The sequence below is a fragment of the Podarcis bocagei genome (assembly GCF_964188305.1).
Source record: "Podarcis bocagei genome assembly, chromosome: 13".
In the NCBI taxonomy this organism is placed as follows: Eukaryota; Metazoa; Chordata; class Lepidosauria; order Squamata; family Lacertidae; genus Podarcis; species Podarcis bocagei.
Genome location: NC_138138.1, coordinates 24,763,578 through 24,786,702, shown reverse-complemented (window position 1 = coordinate 24,786,702; position 23,125 = coordinate 24,763,578). Strand labels below are relative to the sequence as shown.

General features: G+C 46.5%; 1 protein-coding gene across 6 annotated transcripts in view; it reads right to left on the bottom strand.

The window, feature by feature from the left end:
• The window catches only part of MLLT6 (MLLT6, PHD finger containing), a 99,635-nt gene that overhangs the window by 17,268 nt on the left and 59,242 nt on the right, over window positions 1–23,125 (bottom strand). For 4 of the 6 annotated variants that reach the window (XM_081166156.1, XM_081166159.1, XM_081166161.1 and 1 more), the window contains exons 9-10: window positions 7,376–7,553; window positions 6,229–6,834 (exon numbers count right to left, since the gene is read on the bottom strand). In XM_081166156.1, coding sequence (XP_081022282.1) covers window positions 6,229–6,834; window positions 7,376–7,553 — 784 coding nt within the window. The remainder of the gene's footprint in view (window positions 1–6,228; window positions 6,835–7,375; window positions 7,554–23,125) is intronic. The other 2 variants (XM_081166158.1, XM_081166160.1) reach the window with 1 other exon arrangement.

The following is a 23,125-nucleotide window of genomic DNA, read 5'->3' as shown; positions in this document are numbered from 1 at the left end:
ATTCTGCATGAACCATGGCCAGAGAGCCATAAATGACAACCTAGCCTAGAGCTGATTCACTGCTATGCATGTCTGCCAATTCAGTTGTGGTGCTGAGAGAAAGCCAGGCTCATACTGCGGCTGAAGAATTCACTGCAAGCTCTGTTTTCCTCCCCACCAGACCCCATACATAAATCTTCACTGAAATACTAGCTCAGTCTGCCAAAAGGGGACTTCCTTGCAGGTTGGGTGGAAAGCTGAAACTGAGTAGCCTCAAGTCAAAATGAGGGGTAATTCTTAGTCAATTTCACACCCTCCCAACCCAGCAGCCAGTTTTTAAATTTTGCTCTCTTTTTTTTTGTGAGTTCCTGGGGTGGAGTCAGGGATTGGCTTCTCAGGTCTTGTGCCTTGAGATGCAGGCTACAATCCGAAACATACTTACCAGGTGTAAGCCCCACAGAACACAGTGGGACTTGTTTCTGAGTAAATGCACATTGCATGATACATTGCATGATAGTTTCAGCCCTGGTGCTCCCAGATAGCTCAGTTGGTAGAGTATGAGATTCTTAATCCCCGGGTTGTGGGTTCGAGCCCCATGTTGGGCAAAAAAATCTTACATTGCAGAGGGTTGGACTAGATGATCCCCGTGGTCCCTTCTAACTCTACACTTCTATTATTCTTTTTGCAAACCAGGAGGTTGGCATGCACATCATTCAACCCAACAATATACAGCCAAAGCACACTTTGAACTATTGGGCTGCATCCTGGCCTACTTTACAGGGCTGCTGTAAGGACTACAAAATAGTGTATGTGATGTGTTGGAAAACCTGAATATTCAAAAACTCTATTAAAAAACTATTTAAGTTGTACTATTATTGTAATACAGAAGTCTGGACAAAAGGTGAGCTCTGATAATTAATGGGACCCAGGCAAAAACTGTTATATTTGGAAACTACCAAAAATGTTATTCAGATGCTGACAGCTTTTAGTGCTTTTCAAAATTAAGTTTTGCCAGCTTAATTTTAACTAAAGTTGTCAACCGTTGCATGCGCTTGAGAACACAGATCAAGGAAAGGAGGAATCTATGTGCCCGTTTACAATCCCTAAACTATAGTTAGTATCAGGTCTGCAATCCTTGAGGCTTGAGAGATACCGCATTTTTCGTCCCATAGGACACACCTAGTTTTTTGGGTGGGAAATAAAGGAAAATTGCGGATGTCTGCCCGGTGCGAGGGGCGCTCTGCTTGAGGGCGCCCCGCGTGCCAGGCGGCAGGCTGCTATCTGCAGCGTGGGGAGCCCTGCGGGAACTCCCGCGGGCTCCCTAGGCTTGCTGATAGCTTCCTGAAGCCTGGAGAGCCCTCTCGCTCTCCAAGCTTCAGCGAAAGCCTGTATTCGCCCCATAGGACGCACACAGATTTCCCCCTCATTTTTGGAGGGGAAAAAGTGCGTCCTATAGGGTGAAAAATACGGTAGTCACTTGCTTGAAGAGAGTTCTAAATTTGACCTGCCCCTCTCTTAGTTCCTTAGTAATAAATTACATATGCACAATTCCACTCATCCAACTGATTCAATTTCACTCAAAGAATGAGGTGGATCCCAGGGTCTCCTGTGATGGCCACTTTTATGAACCATGTACCTGAATTGTCCATGCTAGAAACATAAGTGTCTAAAAACATGTTTGACATTGGTGCATGCTTCAGAGATCTCCCAAGTGTTAGCACATTCCACCTAGGAATATCCTTGCAGCATGTCCCTCACAACTTTGAGCCACATGAGGCTGAAGCAGCCTGTAGGTGGGAGGGCAAAATCTAGGAAACCCTTAGGAACCTTCTCTTTCCACTTACTGCCTACCAAACCCTCTTGCCTTCAATATTTGCAGATTTAATATTGTTCTAGGTATTTGATCCAGCCCACCACAGCCCAGCCACCTTGCTGAACTGAGAAGAGAACACACCTACTTCTCGATTCCATATTGGCAGATGAGAAAACTACATTTATATTCCACCCACCTGGATGACTCTTGCCTAGGTAAGCAACCAGCACAAGAAGCAGAAAATGGGGACTGGGAGGGGATGAGAGAGAGAATGGGAGAGAAAGAAATTTAGCAAATGGGTAGGTATCTGCTGGAATCTTCACTTCCATTTAGGATGATGCCGTCGGCACTCTAAGGGACACTCTTTAGACCAGAGCTTTCCAAACAGTGTGTTGCAATATGTTAGTGTGCCGGCTAAAGTGTGTAGGTGTGTCACGTGAACGCTCCTCCTGGGGCTGGTAAGGGATTAGTTTAACCTCTGGTTTGCTAGTAAAACTGAATTACTATGTTGCAAGATGATGTGAGTCTAAAAAGTGTGCCACCAACATGAAAAGTTCTGAAAGCTCTGGTTTAGACACTTGCGCCTGCTAAGTGCGCACTTGCAACATCTCTGTCGGCCACCGAAAATGTAATGTGTGAACGCGACGACAACAAAAAGCACTTTTGCAAGCACGCCTATCGCAAGAAGTTCATCAGGGAGCTGGTGCTGGCTGCAGCTGTGTGAGGAAAAATTCGCCCTTAGTAGGCCTGGATTACGGGTTGACAGGCAGACCCACCTCACGCAAAAAAGGCTGATTCCTTTGAACTCAAGGGAGTGAGGGAAACAGGGGAGGAAAATCCGTATGGCCTGAGGTTACGATTATGGGTAGGCTAGGCGTGTGTGGCTTGCAGCAGCTCCTCCCTGAGAAATAATTGCATCCTGGTTTCTCTTCCACTCCACAGGCCCCTCCCCTGCCCCAAAGCAATGAGAGCAAAAGGCCGTCACCAGGGAATGACACAGAGCTCAGCTACGCCTCCTATGCCTCCCCTTCCACCCTCTCATCTGTCCATGTGACCTGAATAGCAAGCCTGCACAGAGATGAGAGCATGCCAAATCAGCTGTGCCCAGGTCAGGCCTCCCACTTCCTTCCCCTTTAACCCTTTTTTGCTGAAGCTGCCCCTTCTTTGCCATTAGTGTCACTGCCAGGAAGGTGTTTTTAAAGTGGGTTTTTTTGGTGGGGTTTTTAAAGGTTTTTTTTTACAGTGCCTCTCTTCCCGGCAGTCTCAAACACGCACACAATGGGTGTGTTGACGAAGGACTTTTGGGAACGTCCTTCAGCATGTAATGGGATCACTATTTGGCAGGGAAATGAAGTGCAGGTGTTGCGATTCCACTCCGCCGCAATGCCGGGATGCTTGGAAGCCGGGCTGCTCTGCCACAAGGCTGTGGCTTGGGATGTGGGCACCACAGCCATGTGCATTAGCCCTAGTTTGTGTGCAGCATTCATCACAAGGTGGGGAGGCTGTAGAATCGGGATTGGGACATGGAGAAAAATAAGTCCGTGGCCCTAGAGCAGCCTTTCTCAATCATCCCTAGCTAGCAGGACCAGCGGTCAGGGATGATGGGAGTTGTAGTCCAATGACATCTGGGGCACCAAAGCTGAGAAAAGTGACCCTAGAGTGACCATGGGCAAGTGAGGCCAAGGCTCCCGCACCTTTAATACTTGCTTAGAAGAGAATTTCAGCAGCTGCAGAATGCATGCCGAACAACATCTGCTGAAATCCCCTCTCCTGTGTAAGTATCGGTGCCCAACCAGTTATGAGTGGGAGGGAAGGAGGCCAGCAGTAGGTGGCGCCAGAGTCAATGGCAGGCAAAGCCAATGAATTAAGTTTTGCTCCAATCTTCCTCCTTGCTGCAAGACTATGGAGACAAGAAAAAGCTGCTGCGAGCAGGAAACCCCCCCCCATGGATGTACCGTATTTTTCACTCTATAACACGCACCCGACCATAACACGCATGTAGCTTTTAGAGGAGGAAAATCCGTAGGCATGCCACCCGTAGGCATTCCCTCCATAACACGCACAGACATTTCCCCTTACTTTCTAGGAGGAAAAAAGTGAGTGTTGTGGTGCAAAAAATACGGTAAGTAAAAACGCAGACAGATGGGAGCTGGCTGAGGCAGGTGGGGTTGTGCCCCATTTGCCCTGGTGGTTCAGTCTCCACTGATAACTATTAAAGGTGTAAGAGCCCTGTTTTATTTTTCACCAACCTACACGGTTGCTACAAAAATCACCCTCCCTAGCTGCTATTTGGCAAAGGAAAGATGCTGCCACTGGTGCCAATGACAGCCTCCCTTCCATGTCAAGCAGCAGCTTTGGGGGGAAGGACTTTTTGTGGGTTTCACAGCACATGGGAAAGTGTTAAAAAAACAACCACCCTCACAAGTATGGGGAACCTTTGCCTCCCCCAGATGTTGTTGAACTACAGTTCTATCACTCCTGGCCATTGGACACACATGCTGATTTGTAGTTCAGCAATATCCAGAAGGCCAAGTCTTCTCCACACCTGGAATAAAGGAAGAGGCAAAGGCTGACATGATGAATATGCCCAGATACAAAGAGTCCGCAATACAAGTGAGCAACAACCGGCACAGCTACTGCCTGAAAGCACAACTGGAGTAACACTGAAGGACTTGGGGAAGAACAAGCATATTCTCTGGGGCAAAGAAAAACAAACCCCTCATTTTACAAGGACATACCCAACTCTAGGCCATGTTTCTATACACATTTCCACCATTGCACAAGTGCTGCAAAACAGATTCTGTTTCTGTTAACCGGTTCAAGGAACAGCGCAGAGCTCAGAAGGACCACCCTCCCAGCTCCTGGAAGTCCTGCTTGTGGTTCAGCAGCCTTCTGGCTTTTGAGACTAGCAGTGCAAACATCTTTTCTGCTGCAAGCACCTGGCTCAGGAAGTTGAGATGCGCTGTGGTTTGCTGGCTTGTTGCACTCGCAAAAGAAATCACACTGACACACATCACGGGTGCCTTGCCACAAAGAGCGCAGGAAGCGGCTCTGAGATTTCACCAGGTAAGAACATAAGAAGAGCCTTACTGGATCAAACAGAAGGGCCAGCTAGCCCAGCATCTTGTTCTTATAAAAGCCAACCAGACCTAAGTACGACAAGCACTATTCCTCAGTTCTGATTCCCAGCAACAGGTCTACAGAGGCATACTGCCTTCAACAGTAGATGCAGAACTCATCCATCACAGTTGGCAGCCACGGATGGCCCTGTCCTTTGTGAATGTGTCTTTTAAAGCAGTGTTTCCCAAACTTGGGTCTCCAGCTGTTTTCGGACTATAATTCCCATCAACCCTGACCACTGGTCCTGCCAGCTAGGGATGATGGGAGTTGTAGTCCCCAAACAGCTGGAGACCCAAGTTTGGGAAATACTGTTTTAAAGCCTGAGATATCGCAAGGTAAGACGAGCCCTTCTGGATTAGACCAAAGGTCAATCTAGTCTAGTATCCTGTTCTCTCAGTATTACTATCCATGTTGCAAACCTTATCCTCACAGCTACATTGGATTTGGATGGCGACTGGAAACTTAGGGTTGATAGCACCTTTGTAACCCTCAACACACACACACATTTCCCCAGCACTGTGGTGAACACTGATGGCGATGGGGGAATGAAAAGTTCTGCAACTTTTTATCACAGCTTCTCCGGCACGGGTTATATTTGGACTGCGACGACTGCCTACTAGCTAGCATGCATGTCATCTCCAACATACACACATACAGATTTGCCTATAAAAGCAGACAGCTCATCTGACACATGATGACAGAGGCGAGACTGAGGGTGTTCAACTTGCTTGTGTGTTTGCTTCCATTTTACAGAGTTGCAAGGTCAGGTTCGCCCTGTGGGTAAAGAACCCACTGCAACCACTCAATATTTCTCCAGATAGGTAAAGGTAAAGGGGTCCCCTGACCATTAGGTCCAGTCGTGGTCGACTCTGGGGTTACGGCGCTCATCTCGCTTTATTGGGCGAGGGAGCCGGCGTACAGCTTCCACGTCATGTGGCCAGCATGACTAAGCCACTTCTGGCGAACCAAAGCAGCGCACAGAAACGCCATTTACCTTCCCGCCGGAGCAGTGCCTATTTATCTACTTGCACTTTGAGGTGCTTTCGAACTGCTAGGTTGGCAGGAGCTGGGACCGAGCAACGGGAGCTCACCCCGTCATGGGGATTCGAACCGCCGACCTTCTGATCGGCAAGTCCTGGGCTCTGTGGTTTAACCCACAGCGCCACCCACGTCCCTTATTTCTCTAGATAGATAGACATAAGTACCTGCCTTCACTCTTGGTTTCTTTTGTTTTGTTTTTTCAAGCTGAGAGCCTCAGAACTCTGCACCAGAAGCCAAAACTGTGCAGCATCCTGCCTAGAGGCTGTGGTACCTACCTGATCCCAGAAGCGGAGATTCCATACTGAGGCTCGGAAGGGCAGCTGCATGGCTGAAAGACCGAGAGGACCCTCCGATGCTGGAGCTGACCAGGGACCCCCCGGAGAAGGGCGAAGACGACGTAGCTGTGGATCCAACCAGCTGGGCGCCTGGGACTTCCTTGTTCTTGCTCCCTTTGGGCCTCCCTGGCCCATGCTTGCTTTTCTTGCTGGCCTTGTGCTTTTTTTCCTTCAGGACTTCTCCTTCCTCAACGTTGAGGGACGGCATCCGTTTGTGGCTGCCACCACTGCTGCCGCCACTTCCGCCAGAGGTGCCCCCAATAGAGTTGGAGACCTTGTAGTCTACGGGGGAAGCGTCGTGCCCCCTCTGCTGGCTGACGGCCGAAGTGGAGAAGCGCATGATGGAGCCGAAACCCGAGAAGATCACCTTTTGCTCAAAGACGTCGCTTTTCTGTCCTTCGTACAACGGGGAGCAATGAGCGGAAGACGAGGAGGAAGAGACAGGCTTGCGATATTTCTCTTCCTCGGGCTGCTGTTGCTGTTGCTGCTCCAGCTTTGGGAAGGTTACGAAGTCCTGGGAGAAGGGCAAGGAGCTGCATGAGGTACCTGGAAGGGGATCAAGGGAAATCTTAAACCTTAAGCAGGCAGAGATGAGGCATCAGAGCTATAGCTGTCACAGATCTAAGTCTATGTGTTCATTTGTTTGCTTGCAAAATGCCTAAGGGTGCAGAAGGCAGCGCTGGAGAAAGCCTCACTGCTCACAGTTGAAAAAAACTAGATGCTCTTCTCATTTGCTGGATTGTTGACGAAGACTGCAATCGAAAAGGCAAAACCCACCAGGTGGACAATGTGGTTCCTTCTGGATTGTGTTGGGCTACAGTTCCTATCATCCCTGACCACTGGTGGTGTGGGCTGGGGGCTGATGGCACTTGCAGTCCAAAAAACATCTGGGGACACCCCCCTCACACACACACTGAATGCATCAACTGAAAAGAATACTTAGCATGTCTAATTGCATGCACTCACATTCATACGGCTAGGTTGCATCCAACTAAGTTCTATTCATAACAGACTCATTGCTATTAATGGACTGAAGCCCACTGTCATGGCTGACCCTACTGGCTCCCAGTTCCTTCCCATGCTTCACCTGCAGGTGGAAATGTCCCACTGGAAGAGGATGTGCCAAAACCCGTCGAGCTTTTCCCACTTCCTGACTTCTTGGCCTTGTGGCTTGTGCCATGGCTTGAAGACTTCTTGCCTTTCACTTCTGACCGAATGACCTCTGTGGTTTCTTTACTGCTCTCGTGGTGGTTGGTGGAAGTCTGCTGAAATGGACACATGACATAAGGAGAGAGAGAGATTTGAGACATTGAGCTGACATTGTCTTGAATACATCACACCTAATACATGTGAATTTGGGACATTTTTGGAACATGCTACTGCTGTCAGGAATCTTTGGAGCTCAAACCCTAAAATTCTTGTTCAGTGGCCCATCTATTCCAGGGTCCCACTTCCACAGAGGCCAAACAGATGTCTATGGGAAACCCTCAAGCATAACCTGAGTGCAACAGCGCTCTCCCCTCCAGAGGTTTCCAGAAACTGAAACATTGCTGCCTCCAACATAACTGTCAGGGAACTGACATCGGAGCGAGAGGCGAAGGGGAGGATCCCAGATGATGCTGGCGAAGGACCCAGCAGCAGGGGGAGAAACAGCTCAGTAGAGGGGGAAGCCAATCAGCGCAACACCAGGGATAAAGGGAGGCAGACGGGGGAATTGGAGAGAGGGCTCCAGGACTCTTCACTGGACATCAGTGAGGAGAGACCAGGTCCTCCACTACCCACGCCTTCCCTGCGCAGAAGACTCCCGCGCAGTGAGAGGAGGAGGAGACTGGGTGTCAAACAACTTTTATGTTGGAAGAGGTTCAAGAAACGCCCACTGACGGATTCTGCCAGTGACTGAGGCAGCCACCATGAGAAGGGGCTGTGCAGTCAGAAAGGTTTAACAAGGCAAATTAACCGAGAAAGGCACCAGTTTACGCACGAGTAACTCATACCCATTACAATAACCATCAGGGTTAGTAGCCAATGACAGACTTATCCTCAATGATTATTTTTTTTAAGCCATCCAAGTTGGTTGCCATTACCGACATAGTTCAATTATGCTAGTGGCCAAAATTGTGGATAAATTTAGGAAAAGTTGCTATTTCTTAGGTCTAATGACTCGAAACACCAGACTTTTTCAGAGTAATTCAATAAAATACGGTATCATTAGGAAGATAATTTAATGATAAGCATTCAACCATCATAGTTGGTACAAGGAGTACACCGCTGACTTTCAGAAATATGAGGTACCGAATTATTTATTTTTATTTCTGAAACACAAGTTTTCTGATATACCAGACTTGCACAAAACAGCAAGTGTTTTTTTTTAAAGTATGCCACACCCAGCCTCTCTAGCAGTCCAGCAAGCAGTGCCTCACCTACAGAAACAGAGGATGTGGGCATAGATGATACCCAGCAAAAGGTCACCACACACATGAAAAACCCACTTCCTGTCTACACAATGTGCTTCAGTATGTCCACACTTGGGTAGCATGCAATTTTCTGTTAGATTTCCTGCCCCCCCCCTTTACTGCATTATCTACAGATTGGGAAAATACGAATTAAATGTGGGCAGGGAGTAAAGGCTGCCACTCCAATGAGAATGACATTGTGCAGGCAAAGCAAAAAGCACACACATACATGGGCTGCATTTAATCCACTTGGAACTTCCATGTGCACACAGTCTTCATTTGAGAGCAAAGAGTCATTGTAAGGGCCTAAGGGGGGAAACAAAAGCTGAAGAGCTTTCAAAGGAAGGACTAGAAACTTGATGTGTGTGCTTTTTTTAAAAAAAAAGTTGCAGCAATTATTAGCCAGACTGTGAGGTGGCCCCCTGTGGGCAATCAAGAATTCTTCCAGATGACTTCCCTGAAAAAAGTAGTGTGCAGTGCAAAAACTTTTGATACACGGTTTAAAAAAATCAAAATCTCCATTTCCCCGGTGGTGTGTAATCAAGCTATCACCGTACAACAGCTGGGAGGTTAAAATGCATTCCAGATGTGCCAGAAGTACGTGGAAAAGAGAGGGGTGAAAATCTAAAGCGGGAGGCCTGTGCCTTATCCAGGCCAGCAACTCCTGGGATGTTAAAATATTAAACCCTTCTGATTTACGAACTGGGGGGGGGGCAGATCTTTGACAACCACATCTGCCAAATGGAGGGGAAGCAGAAAAGAGATGGGGCAATGCAAGAGCAGCAGTCAACTATGCTAAACCCTCTAAGGAACCGCAAAAATGACCCATATCCCAAGCAGGTTCAGCCGACACACTGACCTCACTAACCACACCTCTGAAAGAGAAGCCCAAAGAATTTCCTTCCTCTCATCAACTCCTCTCCCTGCAAAAGCATTTTGGAACCCATGCACAACACATACAAAGCCATACGTGGGTGGGAAATAACCCAGAATCCACATCAAAGGCCTTCTTTTTAATCCGTCAGGCCAAAAGGTGATGGAGTGAATAATAATGTATTAATGCTGGGCAAAAACCTGACTCAGAAAATGAATCCTGAGTGGAAAATTCATTAAAATTTCAAACAGCAAGCAGTTAAGTAGAGGGACCCAGATGTTTTAGGGGACTGCTGATGAGAAGTTCAGATTTTTCAATTTAAGTTCAAACAAAGGCACCCAATGTATGAGACCAACTTGTCACTATCCTATACAAATAGTGCCTGTCTCCTTTGGTGGGAGTCGAGTTCTGCTCATCTCTAGAGACAGAGACTTCGGCCATTCATCCTTCATGGGAAGTTCTCCAACTTCCCCTGTTGGAACAAGGACCTTCCGTGTCCTGATTGGCTCCCAGCCTTACATTCTGACTAGATGCCAGTGGGAGTTCTATATAAACCCTTCCTAATGCAGGTCACCCCCTAGTCTGTCTGCAAGCCAGGACTTCCTCACTCACACCTGATCAAATTTTTGCTCTGCCCTCTCTAGTTCTTTCTTTTGCTCCCTTGGCCTGTTGGGTGATGTCCAGCCAGCTAGGCATCTGACAGCAACTGGAATAACTTATTCACACCACACGCTTTAAGTATATCCAATGCACATTAAAAGCACAGGGTTCTCCCCATCAAAGAATCCTAGGAATTGTAGTTTAAGGGTGCTGGGAACTGTAGCTCTATGAGGGGAAACTACAGGTCCCAGGATTCTCTGGGGAAAGTCATGTGCTCCAAATGTCTGTGAATGTGCTTTAAATGTAGAGTGTGGATCTGTTCTTCAGTGGGGGCACAAAAACCCCGATCACCCTCAGTTCCTTGACTTTGTTTCAACGGTTTAGAAGCATTACCCCCAGATCGAGCGATTCACCCTTCTTCTCTCCTCGCAAAGCGCTTCCAATCTCCCAAGACACATTCTCAGCAATATTCAGAGATCAATCAAACAATCAACGAGAGCTTAGACACAAAGACAAGCAGAGCACCCACAGCCACAAACTACCACCTGGAGAGAGAGTATACCTGATTCACAGCCACCTTCAGCCAGCACTCCCGTCCCTTGTACTTGGAGGCAGGATCTGTCCCATAAAGCAGAGGAACATCTCCCAGATTCTGACTTGTGAGATGAGCTGCTACAAGGAATGACAGAGACTGGAGGAAGAAGCAAGGAAGCTGGATGCTGGTGGAGTGGGGAGGAGAGAATTAAAAAAACAACAACCAGCGGCAGCTGAATTGTGTGCCTCGGATTAGACTAGCACTACTCTGACAGCAGGAGGAGGGGGAAAGAACAATAAACAATCAACCCCAGTTGAGGGTTCTTCTCCTGCAAACAAGACAAAAGGGATACAGTGAAACTGCGAGCGAAATGCAAGAAGCTGCTGGGAAGAGAGAAATAGCCTGTCAGAGGGGACTTCTGTCTGTCTTGTCAGAGCAAACAGACCCAAGCCCAAAATAAAGGAATAAAATGGGGAGGGGGGTGTTTTCCTGTGTCCAGAATGGTGCACAGATTTGAGTGGTTCACTGCCTATGCTGTACAACTTCAGACTTTGTGTTGGTCAGATGTCTGAATCTTTCCATAGGTCCTCCTCACATAGAGAACTAGGATGTCAGGGAGAAGTGTTACATTGGATGCAGGTGAGAGCTCACACCATCAGATGCTTCTCTGTTAAATACTGTGGCTGCTGCTGCTACTAGTAATCTAACACACACAAAAGCAGCATGTCAGGGAGAGGTAGGCAATGTTGTGCCAGATCAGCTTTCACCAACCTAGTGCCCTGAGGATGTTTTGTGCTGCAACCCTCATCAGCTCCAAAGCTGATCTGCAGGTTGGTGAAAGCTGATCTAGGCCGTGCTAGACAGACCAAATTGCCTGGCCCAGTTGTAAGGGCAGCTTCAGATGATGAAGTAGGAACGGCTCCTGCCTGCAGGCTTCCAAACTAAAAGGGAAGCAAAGGGGAGGGAAAGCATTAAGAGGCTCCTGACAGTCTCTTCCTGCCCAGGGACCACAAAAGCTCCTGGCCATTAATTTGATCCAGCAGGAGTCTTGCGGACAGAGATGGGTCCCAATTTTGGGGTGGCCCAAACAGAAAATCCATAGGGCTACCCACCCCAAAATGTACAAATAACAAACTTAATAATGGGACAACTGGCCGCCAAAATGTGCAGCTGCAGCCGCTGCAGCAACTGCCTTGCTCAGCCAACAGGCCCATCAGGATACGGCAGAGGAGGAAAAGGGAAGCAGGTTGGTTCCACCACCAGCTTTGCTGAGAAACCTGCTTCATCAAGTTCCTTCATTAGGTTGCAGGAGAGGAGAGGAGAGGAGAGGAGAGGAGAGGAGAGGAGAGGAGAGGAGAGGAGAGGAGAGGAGAGGAGAGGAGGGAAGCAGGGCCACTCCATCTGGTCTGTGGAGGGACCAGCAACCTTTGGCTCCCCTCTCCTCAAGCTGTTTCCTTCCCAGCAGGCCATTATACAAACTATGTAATTAAGAATTAGTGCCTGGGTTTGCGATATTCCTCCTCCATCCCAAACCGTTTTTCCTTTTGTAGCTTATTTTTTAAACCATAAACCCGAGGACAGAGGATATCTTATTACTGATCTTTCCAAGATGCTCGGGGTGCCTTTTTTTTTAAGCTAAAGGGCAGGGTAAATATTATTTAACTTTAAATAAATAAATGATAGCAGAGCAAGATCTGCCTACGAAACAAGGAACACAGAGCAGACATGTATCCTGTTACAGAGGTATTCTATGGCTGAACAGTGTGTCAGTACAGGTGTCGTGAAGAGGAAGAAGGTATGGTTGGTAAAACACCTTGCAAATTAAAAGCCTTTCCTAAATTATTATTACTATACTGGTCCAAATATAAGCTCCCCCCCCCCAATATATAGACACACATACCCAGGAGAGCTCTTAAATCATGACCTCTCTATCTACAAGAGGATGATTATAGGCAACGCTCAAGTTTTATAAAAGCCAGATTTTTTGGGGGGGTGTGGCCTATATTCTGACCGATACGATACTATTCATAAAAATAAGGTTGTCACTTAAAAAGGTAAAGGTAAAGGACCCCTGACAGTTAAGTCTATTTGCAGACGACTCTGGGGTTGCGGCGCTCATCTCACTTTACAGGCTGATGGCGCTGGCGTTTGTCTGCAGACAGTTTTTCCAGGTCATGTGGCCAGCATGACTAAGCTGCTTCTGGTGCAATGGAACACCAAAACCAGAGCAGTGCACGCAAGGGCCATTTACCTTCCCGCCGGAGCGGTACCTATTTATCTACTTGCACTGTGACATGCATTCGAACTGCTAGGTTGGCAGGAGCTGGGATTGAGCAACGGGAGCTCACCCCGTCACAGGGATTCGAACCGCCGACCTTCTGATCGGCAAGCCCAAGAGGCTCAGTGGTTTAGACCACAGCGCCACCCGCGTCCCAACAAGGTTGTCACTTACCGAGTGTGAAATGAGATGCATTATTCAGCAGCATTTGCAAATACACGGAAAACCCCATACAAGCAACTGGTAGAAAACATGCCATCGCTGTTGAGTGCATACAGACAACTAAAATATACAAAGCAATATATAGATGGTACAGAAATGCATTAGACCTATTCCTTCCTGGAAGATAGCTAGGTCTATCCATAGCCAGGAACTATAATAGTGAAACTGAACCTCCATGGCATGAGGAATGATATCAGATTATCAGGTGTTGGGAACACACAACAGGATGTGTCTCAACTGTGCTGTTTGTGTGATTTCCGAAGGCACCCAGTTGGTCGCTGCAGTAAACAACATGCTGAACTAAAAATACTGAGCTAGGGAAACAGTTCTAGAAGTTCTTTTCCAGTGTAAGGAAGATGCCCGGAGACGTGTGAAACAATAATGAAGATAAGAGCACTACTGTGCATGTGTAGAGTATTTTCCCTCACACGCCTAACCCACAAATATCCGAGAATGGGGAACAGAGCTTTCAAGTTAGGGGAATATGACTTCCAGGCAGGCTCAAACAGCGAGCACCTCTCAAGTCGGGAAATTAAAGCCTCCTTAAAATTTCTTTCTCAGACTTGCTTTATATCCAAAAGGATTTAGGTCAGCTGCAATCTCTGGTGACACTAGGAAACCCAGTGGGAACTCCGCCTATGGCATGAGAGCATCCAATTAAAATACTTCTTCCTCCGTCACAGCCTCCTGACCTGGATTATGGAGGCTGGGGAGGGATCATAAACCAAGAGGGGCAAACGGCAGAGAGAGAGAGAGAGAGAGAGAGAGAGAGAGAGAGAAAGTTTTCAATTTGGAGAGCCAGATGTTGAGGGTCTCCATCTGTGGCAATGTATTGAATGCCTGTCAACAAGTAATCAGAATGTCTGCAGCTGCCGGGGTGGGGTGGGCATCCAGAGTGGGGTAGAGGAGTGAAAGGATGCAGATTTAGGTAGCAGATTTAGGTAGAATCAAAGTGGACTGCACCACTTCAGGAAGGGGGGGGGATTCCATTTTCATTTTCAAAAGCTCCTGTGTGCTTAAAAACTCCCTGCAAATAGAAAATCAACATGGTAGGCAAAAAACTTTGCTCCTCAATCATGTGCCGATTTTCTATTTGCAGGGAGAATCACAGAATCAGGTTTACCTTATTATTTTTTTAATATGGGCTTTGTGTCATTCATAAACACTATTTCTCATCTGTAATCTCATTCTGCCGCATGCGTAGACCGAGACCTCAATTCAACTACATTGCAGGGAGAGAGAATGCAGGGTATGGATTCCCCCAAGTGTAAAAGAGGCTATCTTGCCTTGCCAGCAATAAGAGAAAAGGAGGCAGTGCCTGTGGATGCAAAACCTATTGGTCCTGCTGAAGGAAGGAAAATTCAGTATTTCCCTTTAGCATTTATAGATTCAGAGCGGTTTATTGATTAATGAATTAATGCAGGGATGGCTGTTTTCTCCTCCAAGGGTCTCTCTCTTCTCTGAATAGTGGTCCAGGAGCAAAAGCTATATTTACTGCAGAACTTGACCCTCCTCACTGTAGAGCCTTGCTATTTCAAAGATACAGGATTCCTCTCAAAAGTTATTCAAAATTGCGAAAGAAGTTCAGTGCCATGTAGCAACCGTGAAGATGAAAAAGGGCTTCATGGCTAGGAAACACTTAATGTAATAAACCTCAATCTTGCCTCTTTCCTTTCTAAACAACCCCAAACACTTTTGCTTTTCCTTGTATGTAGGAGATGCTGCAACCCCAGCAATCGTTTTTGTCATCCTGTTTCTTTTTAATCTTTTCCAGCACTAGGATACCCTGTCTAACATGCAACAAGAAAATGAGTGAGGAACAGAAGCAAATCTGCGAAAAATAATAACATAATATAGTAATAATAAAAATAGTAATGAGATGGGAAATCTCCCTCTCCCACCAGATTGGTTGGCTTAAAAAGTAAAAGCTTGAACTAATTTTTTGCTTAATAGGCTTTGAAATCACCTACTTATTTGCATATTGGCACAGAATACAAATTTGGCTGCCTTAGCAACGGTACCACCAACTCTCTCTTTCCCAGCCAATCAAAAGGAGACAACCAGCATTGTTGGCACTGGGCTGTGGAAGCCAAGGGCTGCATGCTTGCCCTTTCTCCAGCATTAAGTTTAGCAGGGAGAAGGCTTATTCCTGTACATCTTGGAAGGATCCATAGGTGCAGGTGCCAAAGCTGAATCCATTTCTCTCCTTCACTTTTGAGACGCTGATGGATGAGATCAGGGTTGGGGGGTTTTTTCAGACAAGAAGGCAGGTTGTACTTCCAACTACATGCCTTGAGATCACAAACCTTGCTGTGTTTACTGGCAAGTTTTCAAGGTATTGCTTTTGCCACAGACGTGTCAATCTGCATTCATCAGAGCACAGTATCATTCCTTATTCACAAGATCATTAAAACCATTCATGCCAAGACTGGTCAGATCAGCCCTCATTCAAACATAGGTTTTTTTTGTTTTGTGTGGTGTTGTTTTTTTGCCAGACAGGACAACAAAACAATAGGATGTTGCATACTTAGCTGGCAGTCACTAAAGCATAGGGCAGTGTGAGTGTGTGTGTGTGTGTGTGTGTGTGTGTGTGTGTGTGTGTGTGTGGTGAGGTTCTGCTTTCACAAAAGGCTACTTACCTCCTTAGATCAGATAAGCAGCATTGGCCACAAGCCAATTAGTACATGAGGTGGTAAATCTAAAAGGCACCTACCTCTCTTACCATTTAACACAAGGCATAACCCACCAGGAAATTCTTCTGCATAAGCAGAAAGAGTGTCTCCACCCCCATCGTTCAGGCTGGATGCTGAGGTCCAGCTCTGAGGGCCTTCTGGCGGTTCCCTCACTGCGAGAAGTGAGGTTCATAGAATCATAGAATCATAGAATTGGAATAGACCACAAGGGTCATCGAGTCCAACCCCCTGCCAAGCAGGGAACCAGGCAGAGGGCCTTCTTGGTAGTGGTGCCCGCCCTGTGGAACGCCCTCCCATCAGATGTCAAGGAAATAATCAACTCTCTGACTTTTAGAAGACATCTTAAGGCAGCCCCATTCAGGGAAGTTTTTAATGTTTGATGTTTTATCATGTTTTTAATATTCTGTTGGGAACCGCCCAGAGTGGCTGGGGAAACCCAGCCAGATGGACGGGGTAGAAATAACAAATTGTTGTTGTTATTGTTAAGCTGCAGTGAAATGAACTATTGCACTCTTGCACAGCTCTTTCTGCATTGCAGGGGGTTGAACTAGATGAACCTTGGGGTCCCATCCAATTCTATGATTCTATGACAATTTCAATGGGACTTGTGCAGAACTGCCTGATGGACCATTCCCCATGTTTATTTACATGGATGTGTTTGTGGAGAGGGGTAATTTCCCAAAAATGGATCAGGCTGCCTCATCTCTGATGAGACTCTTTTCCTTCTCCCTCATTGTCTACATGCAATAAAAGTCTGATGGGGCTTCCCTCTCCCTCTTTTTTTTATTATTTAAAGGAAACAGAGGGTTAATTGTCTACAACTCAAGCTAAGCAGCCAGGTTTTAAGTTTCACTGAGACCTTGAGAATAATCTTCTTAGCATGTCAGCTCCAGACAGCTCCGTGAACCAGGCGACTCCATGGGTGATGAAAGAGAGAGTCTAATTGCACTAGTATAAGCCAAGAGAACACATGGGAGGGTGAGAGAGGGAGGGAGGGAGAGAAAAGGGGAGAAAACCACGAAGAAGAAGCAGCAGCGACAATCTTTCCTGAACACCCTCATCAAAACACTCCATTCCAGAAATGGTGACCCCATAATTCCTTGCAGGGACTGAGAAAAAAAAAGTAAGACAATGAACTCAATAAGAATTTGTTGTCCAGGTATTAATGGCTGGGAGGTAACTCCTTAGAGATCAGAGATATCAGGGCAATGATTCATCGTGGGGGGGGGGGAATCCCATGTATCATGGCGGTGCCTGGCCTGATGAACCACCTTAAAGGAAGTGGGAGGGAAGCCCTAGAGGGAAAGGTACCACTGTGTGAGGGAGGGGGAGGGGTTGTTTATGTGTAATGAAGACACCTTCCCCTAAGTAATGTTGGTTGTTGCCACAGCCTCTCTCTCAGTGACCATGATGGTTTGCCTTTACAGACTGCTTACTAGTAAAAGACCTCGAAGCAGTTCACAATACTGAATGAAAAAAAGGCATTTGAAAATATATAAACACAATAAGTACAATAAAAACAATCTCAAATTATTTATATAGTAACAGAACAAATGCACAAACAACATCCACATATAGAAACAGTTATCACTATAAACAAAACCAGAGAGCATTGCAAAGCAGCATAATGCAACACGTTTATTCACCCAAGCACTCAGTCAACCTCACTCGCAACCATTGCAATCATACCAACCACTCGGACACAAAACCACTTACACTCAATGTTACGACCCAAAAAGGATCACTGCCAAGCATACACAGGCAAGAGATTCTACCCATCTCTGAAGCATTAATGGAGTCATGCCTCACACGCAATGGACTATCTAATTTTCTCCTCTCTCACCTGAGAGGAGCCCAATTCTAAACCAGAGCATGCTCTCACCCTGTGGAGTTTAAATTATTTTCATTCACTCGTGATGGGAGAGTTTGCATATCAGGGATAGTATGGGAGGGATCTGTTGTTCAGGCACAACAACTTAGAGGCATCAGTGTGAACAATGGACAGTTTATTGAAGCTTGTTGCACACAGCACAGCAGGGATGTGTTGCAAACGGAAGTCCATAAAGTATCTGTCCACATGGTTTGTTTCCCCCGTGACCAAATCAGTCAAAAGGTTAGCCAACAAGGCAACTAAGTTCGCAGTGAATTGCTGGCAGTAGCCCACAACTCTCCCAATCTGCTGACATTTCATTCCAGCGGTAGGCCAGGTATCCTGTCACACAGGATAAACTCTGAAACAAAATACTGAATTTGCATTTTAATGGTATTATCAATGCGCCCAGCACAGAAGATTCACAGGACTCCCCACCCCCAAATACTTGCTAAACACTGACACCATCGTGAATGTGGACATCTTTGAGTTCGTTCCAACTCTATGAATCTATGATTCCATTCTCAAATCAGAACAAGACCTTGTCTGTACATATCTGAAAACTTGCAGCTTTCCCATGGAATCTGAAGGGCATCATTGTGATCTGGACAGTCTTGGCATTCTGGGAAGTTGTATCAACTCACTGGATAGTTAAAATCTTGGACAGGTGGATTCCCAGTTTGTTTTGTGCCCGTAGTAGAACTTATTCCATCCACCCCACTCTACTTCTTGGGCCAGGGCACAAAACAGAAGGAAATTGGGCCAACCCGGCTTATCACTACAGCATGTGCCACGGAAATACAATTCATAAGGTGGACTTATATGCCTATTTCTTACTTAGCAGCCCATGTACAAAAGGGCTCTTTGTCCTTATGGATACAGTGAGCCAGTAGGATTTCGTCTTGGACACATCCCTGAATGGTACATATGAAAATTTAATCCAGTTAACACCTCTGCTGTTTGTCCTTGAACTATCGTCTTATTTACAAGAGATAATGGGAACAGTCCATGTATGTAGGCATAGTTGCATCGTATATGCCCAACCGGTACATAACCATAGGAAGCTGATGGAGCGCCAGTGGGAACACCTGCTTTGGGCTGAGTAGTGAAGTCCACTACCCAGCTGGGCCTTTCTTCATTGGGATGGAGGATATTCTCTTGTTGTTGCTACTGCCTCACTGGTCCAGGAAATAGGTGAAGCTCCTCAATCTCTGCCACGTCTTAATAGCCTGAGTGGCATTTAGCAGTGGGCAATGGGACTCCCGTGCCTCAGGAGAGGTGGGCTTTCACTCTCAAGTTCCTGGTAATACTCTTCTAGATTCTACAAAAGGATAGGCTGTGACTTGAGCAGATATGAATATCTCCAGGAAGACAGCAACAGAGCCAAGAGTCTCCGGGGTATTACACAGAACCTCAATGCTCGGGAGAAAGCAGGAGGAGCTCAGCTATCAGCTCAGTAGTATGTATCAAATATTTGACCTACAAGAGTCCTAATAATTTCATATCTGCTGTGTCTTTTGTAACCTGCTTGTACACTGTCTAGAGACTACAGTGTTAAACCAATATATAAATTGTTGCTGCCTGGGGAACACTGGGTCTCTCTGTTGTGTTTGGTAAATTTCTGCATGAGTGCCTATCTGATGTATGAAACTTGCCACAAACGTGCTGATAGCCGTGGGCTTAGATCAAAGGGGACTGGACAAAATTCACGGTGGACAGGTCTGTCAATGGCTATTAGTCATAATGGCTAAACTTCAGCCACTCCACTGAATACCAGCTGCTGAGGGACAAGCGGAGGGTGGGGATGCAGGGGGGAGAGGGCATTTGTGTCTGCTCCCACTATGATGTCCATGTTCCACCAATGTACTGTATTTTTGGCTCTATAACACGCACCCGACCATAACACGCACGTAGCTTTTAGAGGAGGAAAATCCGTAGGCATGCCACCCGTAGGCATTCCCTCCATAACACGCACAGACATTTCCCCTTACTTTCTAGGAGGAAAAAAGTGAGTGTTATGGTGCAAAAAATACGGTAATTAGGATTAATCCAGATTATTTTTCTCCTGGTAAGGACACCACCCAGACACCAAAGCAGCTTAAGTATTATTTAATTTATTCAGGTAACTGGGTCGTTTTGCTGTCTTTGAGCCCTCAGTTACAGGACTGGAGCTCTGGCTGCTTCCTTATCTTTTATTGCCCTATCTGTGGGCAATTTCCACTTGTCCTGTGCCTAGAAAGCATGGGTCTGAGCAGTTTTCCGCACGACCTGTGCTTTTCTAGACACAGGTCCAAGTGGTTTTGCCTTTGCCCTGCATTTTTCTTCTGCCCATTTCAAAATATGGCAACCCTTGCCACTGTTATGATCTTAAGGCAGAGATCTCAGTAGCACTCTGCCCCTATTGCCCCACCAGAGGTATCACTGCTGGCTGAGTGAAGGCTGCAAATTTGCCCAAAGGGCTGCCACTCTTTCCTAGCCCTGCTGCTGCCGCCTAGTTGGTAAAATTGGGCATTTGCTGGGGATTCAAGACCTGCACAGGACCCACTACCCTAAAACAGTATCATGCCCACTTTGGACAGAGTTCTCAGGAAGACTGGACGCAACCTAAGTGTGTTCTCAGTTTGCAAGTCTCACCTCATCCATGATGGGGACAGAGGGCACAGAAGCTGCCGTACCCAAGAAACCCCCCCAACCACCTTCTCACTCCCAAAGCCATTCTTCCTCTTCCCCAAACTGTAAACACCCACAGCTATTGCAGCCCCACTCTCCAGAGATGTTCATGAACCTGATGTTAAACTGAGACTCCTCAAACTGTACAGGGGTACCTTGGTTTACGAACTTAATCGGTTCCAGAAGTCTATTCCTAAACCAAAGCGTTCTTAAACCAAGGCGTGCTTTCCCATAGCAGCGGGGGACTCAATTTACAAATGGAACACACTCAACAGGAAGCGAAACATGTTCTGCTTCCAAGGCAAAGTTCACAAACCAAAACACCTACTTCCGGGTTTGCAGAGTTCTTAATCCAAGCTGTTCATAAACTAAGATGTTCTTAAACCAAGGTACCACTGTATTTGAAAGTGCGGCCTGCTAATTCAGAAGTTCAAAGTATGCTTCATAGGACGACAACTCCCCTCACCAAGGGCTCATCAGGTCGTGTGTGGATGCAGCTACTTGGAAGCAAATGTTTCAATTCCTATATCGCCGGGTTAGGGGAGGAAATGTGCCACCTGCAGTCTGACAATTTCTTGGTGGGAAGCTGCAGCTGAATTCACGGGTGGCTTTGGCCACATGTTACCTGCACATGAATGTATCCCAAGGGATACTCAGTGCGCATCATGTGGATATAGCAACAGCTGTAAAATAAGAGCTGTGGTTGAGCAAGTGGGTGAGCTGCTTACCTCTGTATGTGCACATTCATTATTGAGCCTTTGTTTCCAGGCCTATTAAACACTGGAGTCCTTGCTCCTTAAATTTCCAAGCATGCAAAGAGATCCAAGATGTGGTTTGCGTTCGATGCCAGAAAGGCATGAATGTCTCCATAAAGCAGTGATAGTGCAATAAGCAATTCTGAGGTTTAAAAAAACTGCAGGTGGAGGGGGGGCAGCTCTCCCCAATGATGAAAGTGTGCCTGTTCCCTAAACACAGTCTGTTATCTTCCCCTCCCTCTAAGCAATCCAGCTAATATCTCCAAACAGGACATTGTAACATATGAGTAAACATTCGAACAATTGTTTCCACCTCTATTTTTCATGTTTCTGGACTTTAATTTGCTAACAATGTTATGTCTAACCTGGATATGGTGGGGGGGCGGGGGGCAGAAATGTAAAAGAACAACAACAACGCTGATTCATTATTATATTGCACTCATTACTGCTTATTAGTAGCAAAAATAAATCATTTAGTCCTCATCCTGAATTGAAAGGGAGTCTAAGCATGTTGTAAGCATATTCCTGCTTATTCACGGTCGCCCCCAAACAGCTTTATCTCCACCCTCCCCCGCCTCTAGTGCTTTACCCCCGTTGTTAAAATGTAGATTGTAAGCTTCTTGGGGCAGGTATCTTGTCATATTTCCCCATGTTATTGTGTGCCATGTACATGGATGGCACAGGAGAAACACCACAACTCCTAAACTACCATACTTTTTCGTGTATAAGACTGTGTTTTTTTACTCTAAAATAAGGTTCAAAATTGGGGCTCGTCTTATACACAGATAGTATCCCCCCCCCCATTTTCTTAAATTGGAGTTCCCCAAAATAGGGGGCATCTTATAGACAGGAACATACGCTAAATTAAAAGCATAGTTTGTGCGTTTGAACAAGCGCTCACACAATCACCACACACTTATTTTAAACTATCCTCAGATCTTTGGATTTGAGATGTATTGTCTTACATGCACTATGCTGCTTTACCCTAGATGTGCTCATTTTGAACCCTTGACAGGCCCCAAAGAGAAATTTCACTAATGCTGTGTAATCCTGACCTGTCTCAAACAGCCCCCCAGCCCCGCCCTGCCACCCTCCCCCTGGGTCTCCCACATATCTCTGTGGCCTCACCCTTGTCCTGACCTGGAGAGATATCCTGCTGTTTGCAGTTCCAGCTCTGGGCCTCCTAACAGGTTGTCTTACACAGCTACATAATTTTCTTAATGGCCAATTTTAACTCCTTCCAGGATTCTTGGAGCCACGCAGGTGGCAGAGTGGGAAAAGTGCCATGTGAAGATTCTCAGCCCATTCTGTGCTCCACAATGTCTAAGGGACGGACACTTTGGAGGCTTACAAGCAGCAGAGGGACACATGGGGGGGGGATTATTAACTCTCTTTCTTCATCAAGAATATTCCCAGGAAGGCAGGTTAAGACTGAAAGTGTGCATTTCACTAATGGAAGTCATTGACACTGGATGCTATGAGACACATAACATAAATGAGTTCTTGTTCTGCTGTTAAAATTCAGTTTGTGATTAGCTGGTTAGTATTTCTGAACAAGGAATATGCTTTGAATTTAGGAAAGGGTTGAGAGTGCAGAAATATTGGCTCTGACCACTGATACGTCCCACAGCCAGGATGGCCAATTATCAGAGATGTTAGGATGAGGTCATCCACAAAGGTAAAGGTAAAGGACCCCATGACAGTTAAGTCCAGTCAAAGGAGACTATGGGGTTACGGCGCTCATCTCACTTTCAGGCCAAAGAAGCCGGTGTTTGTCCACAGACAGCTTTCCGGGTCATGTGGCCAGCATGAATAAACCACTTCTGGCGCAACAGGACACCTGATGGAAACCAGAGCGCACAGAAATGCTGTTTACCTTCCCGCCAG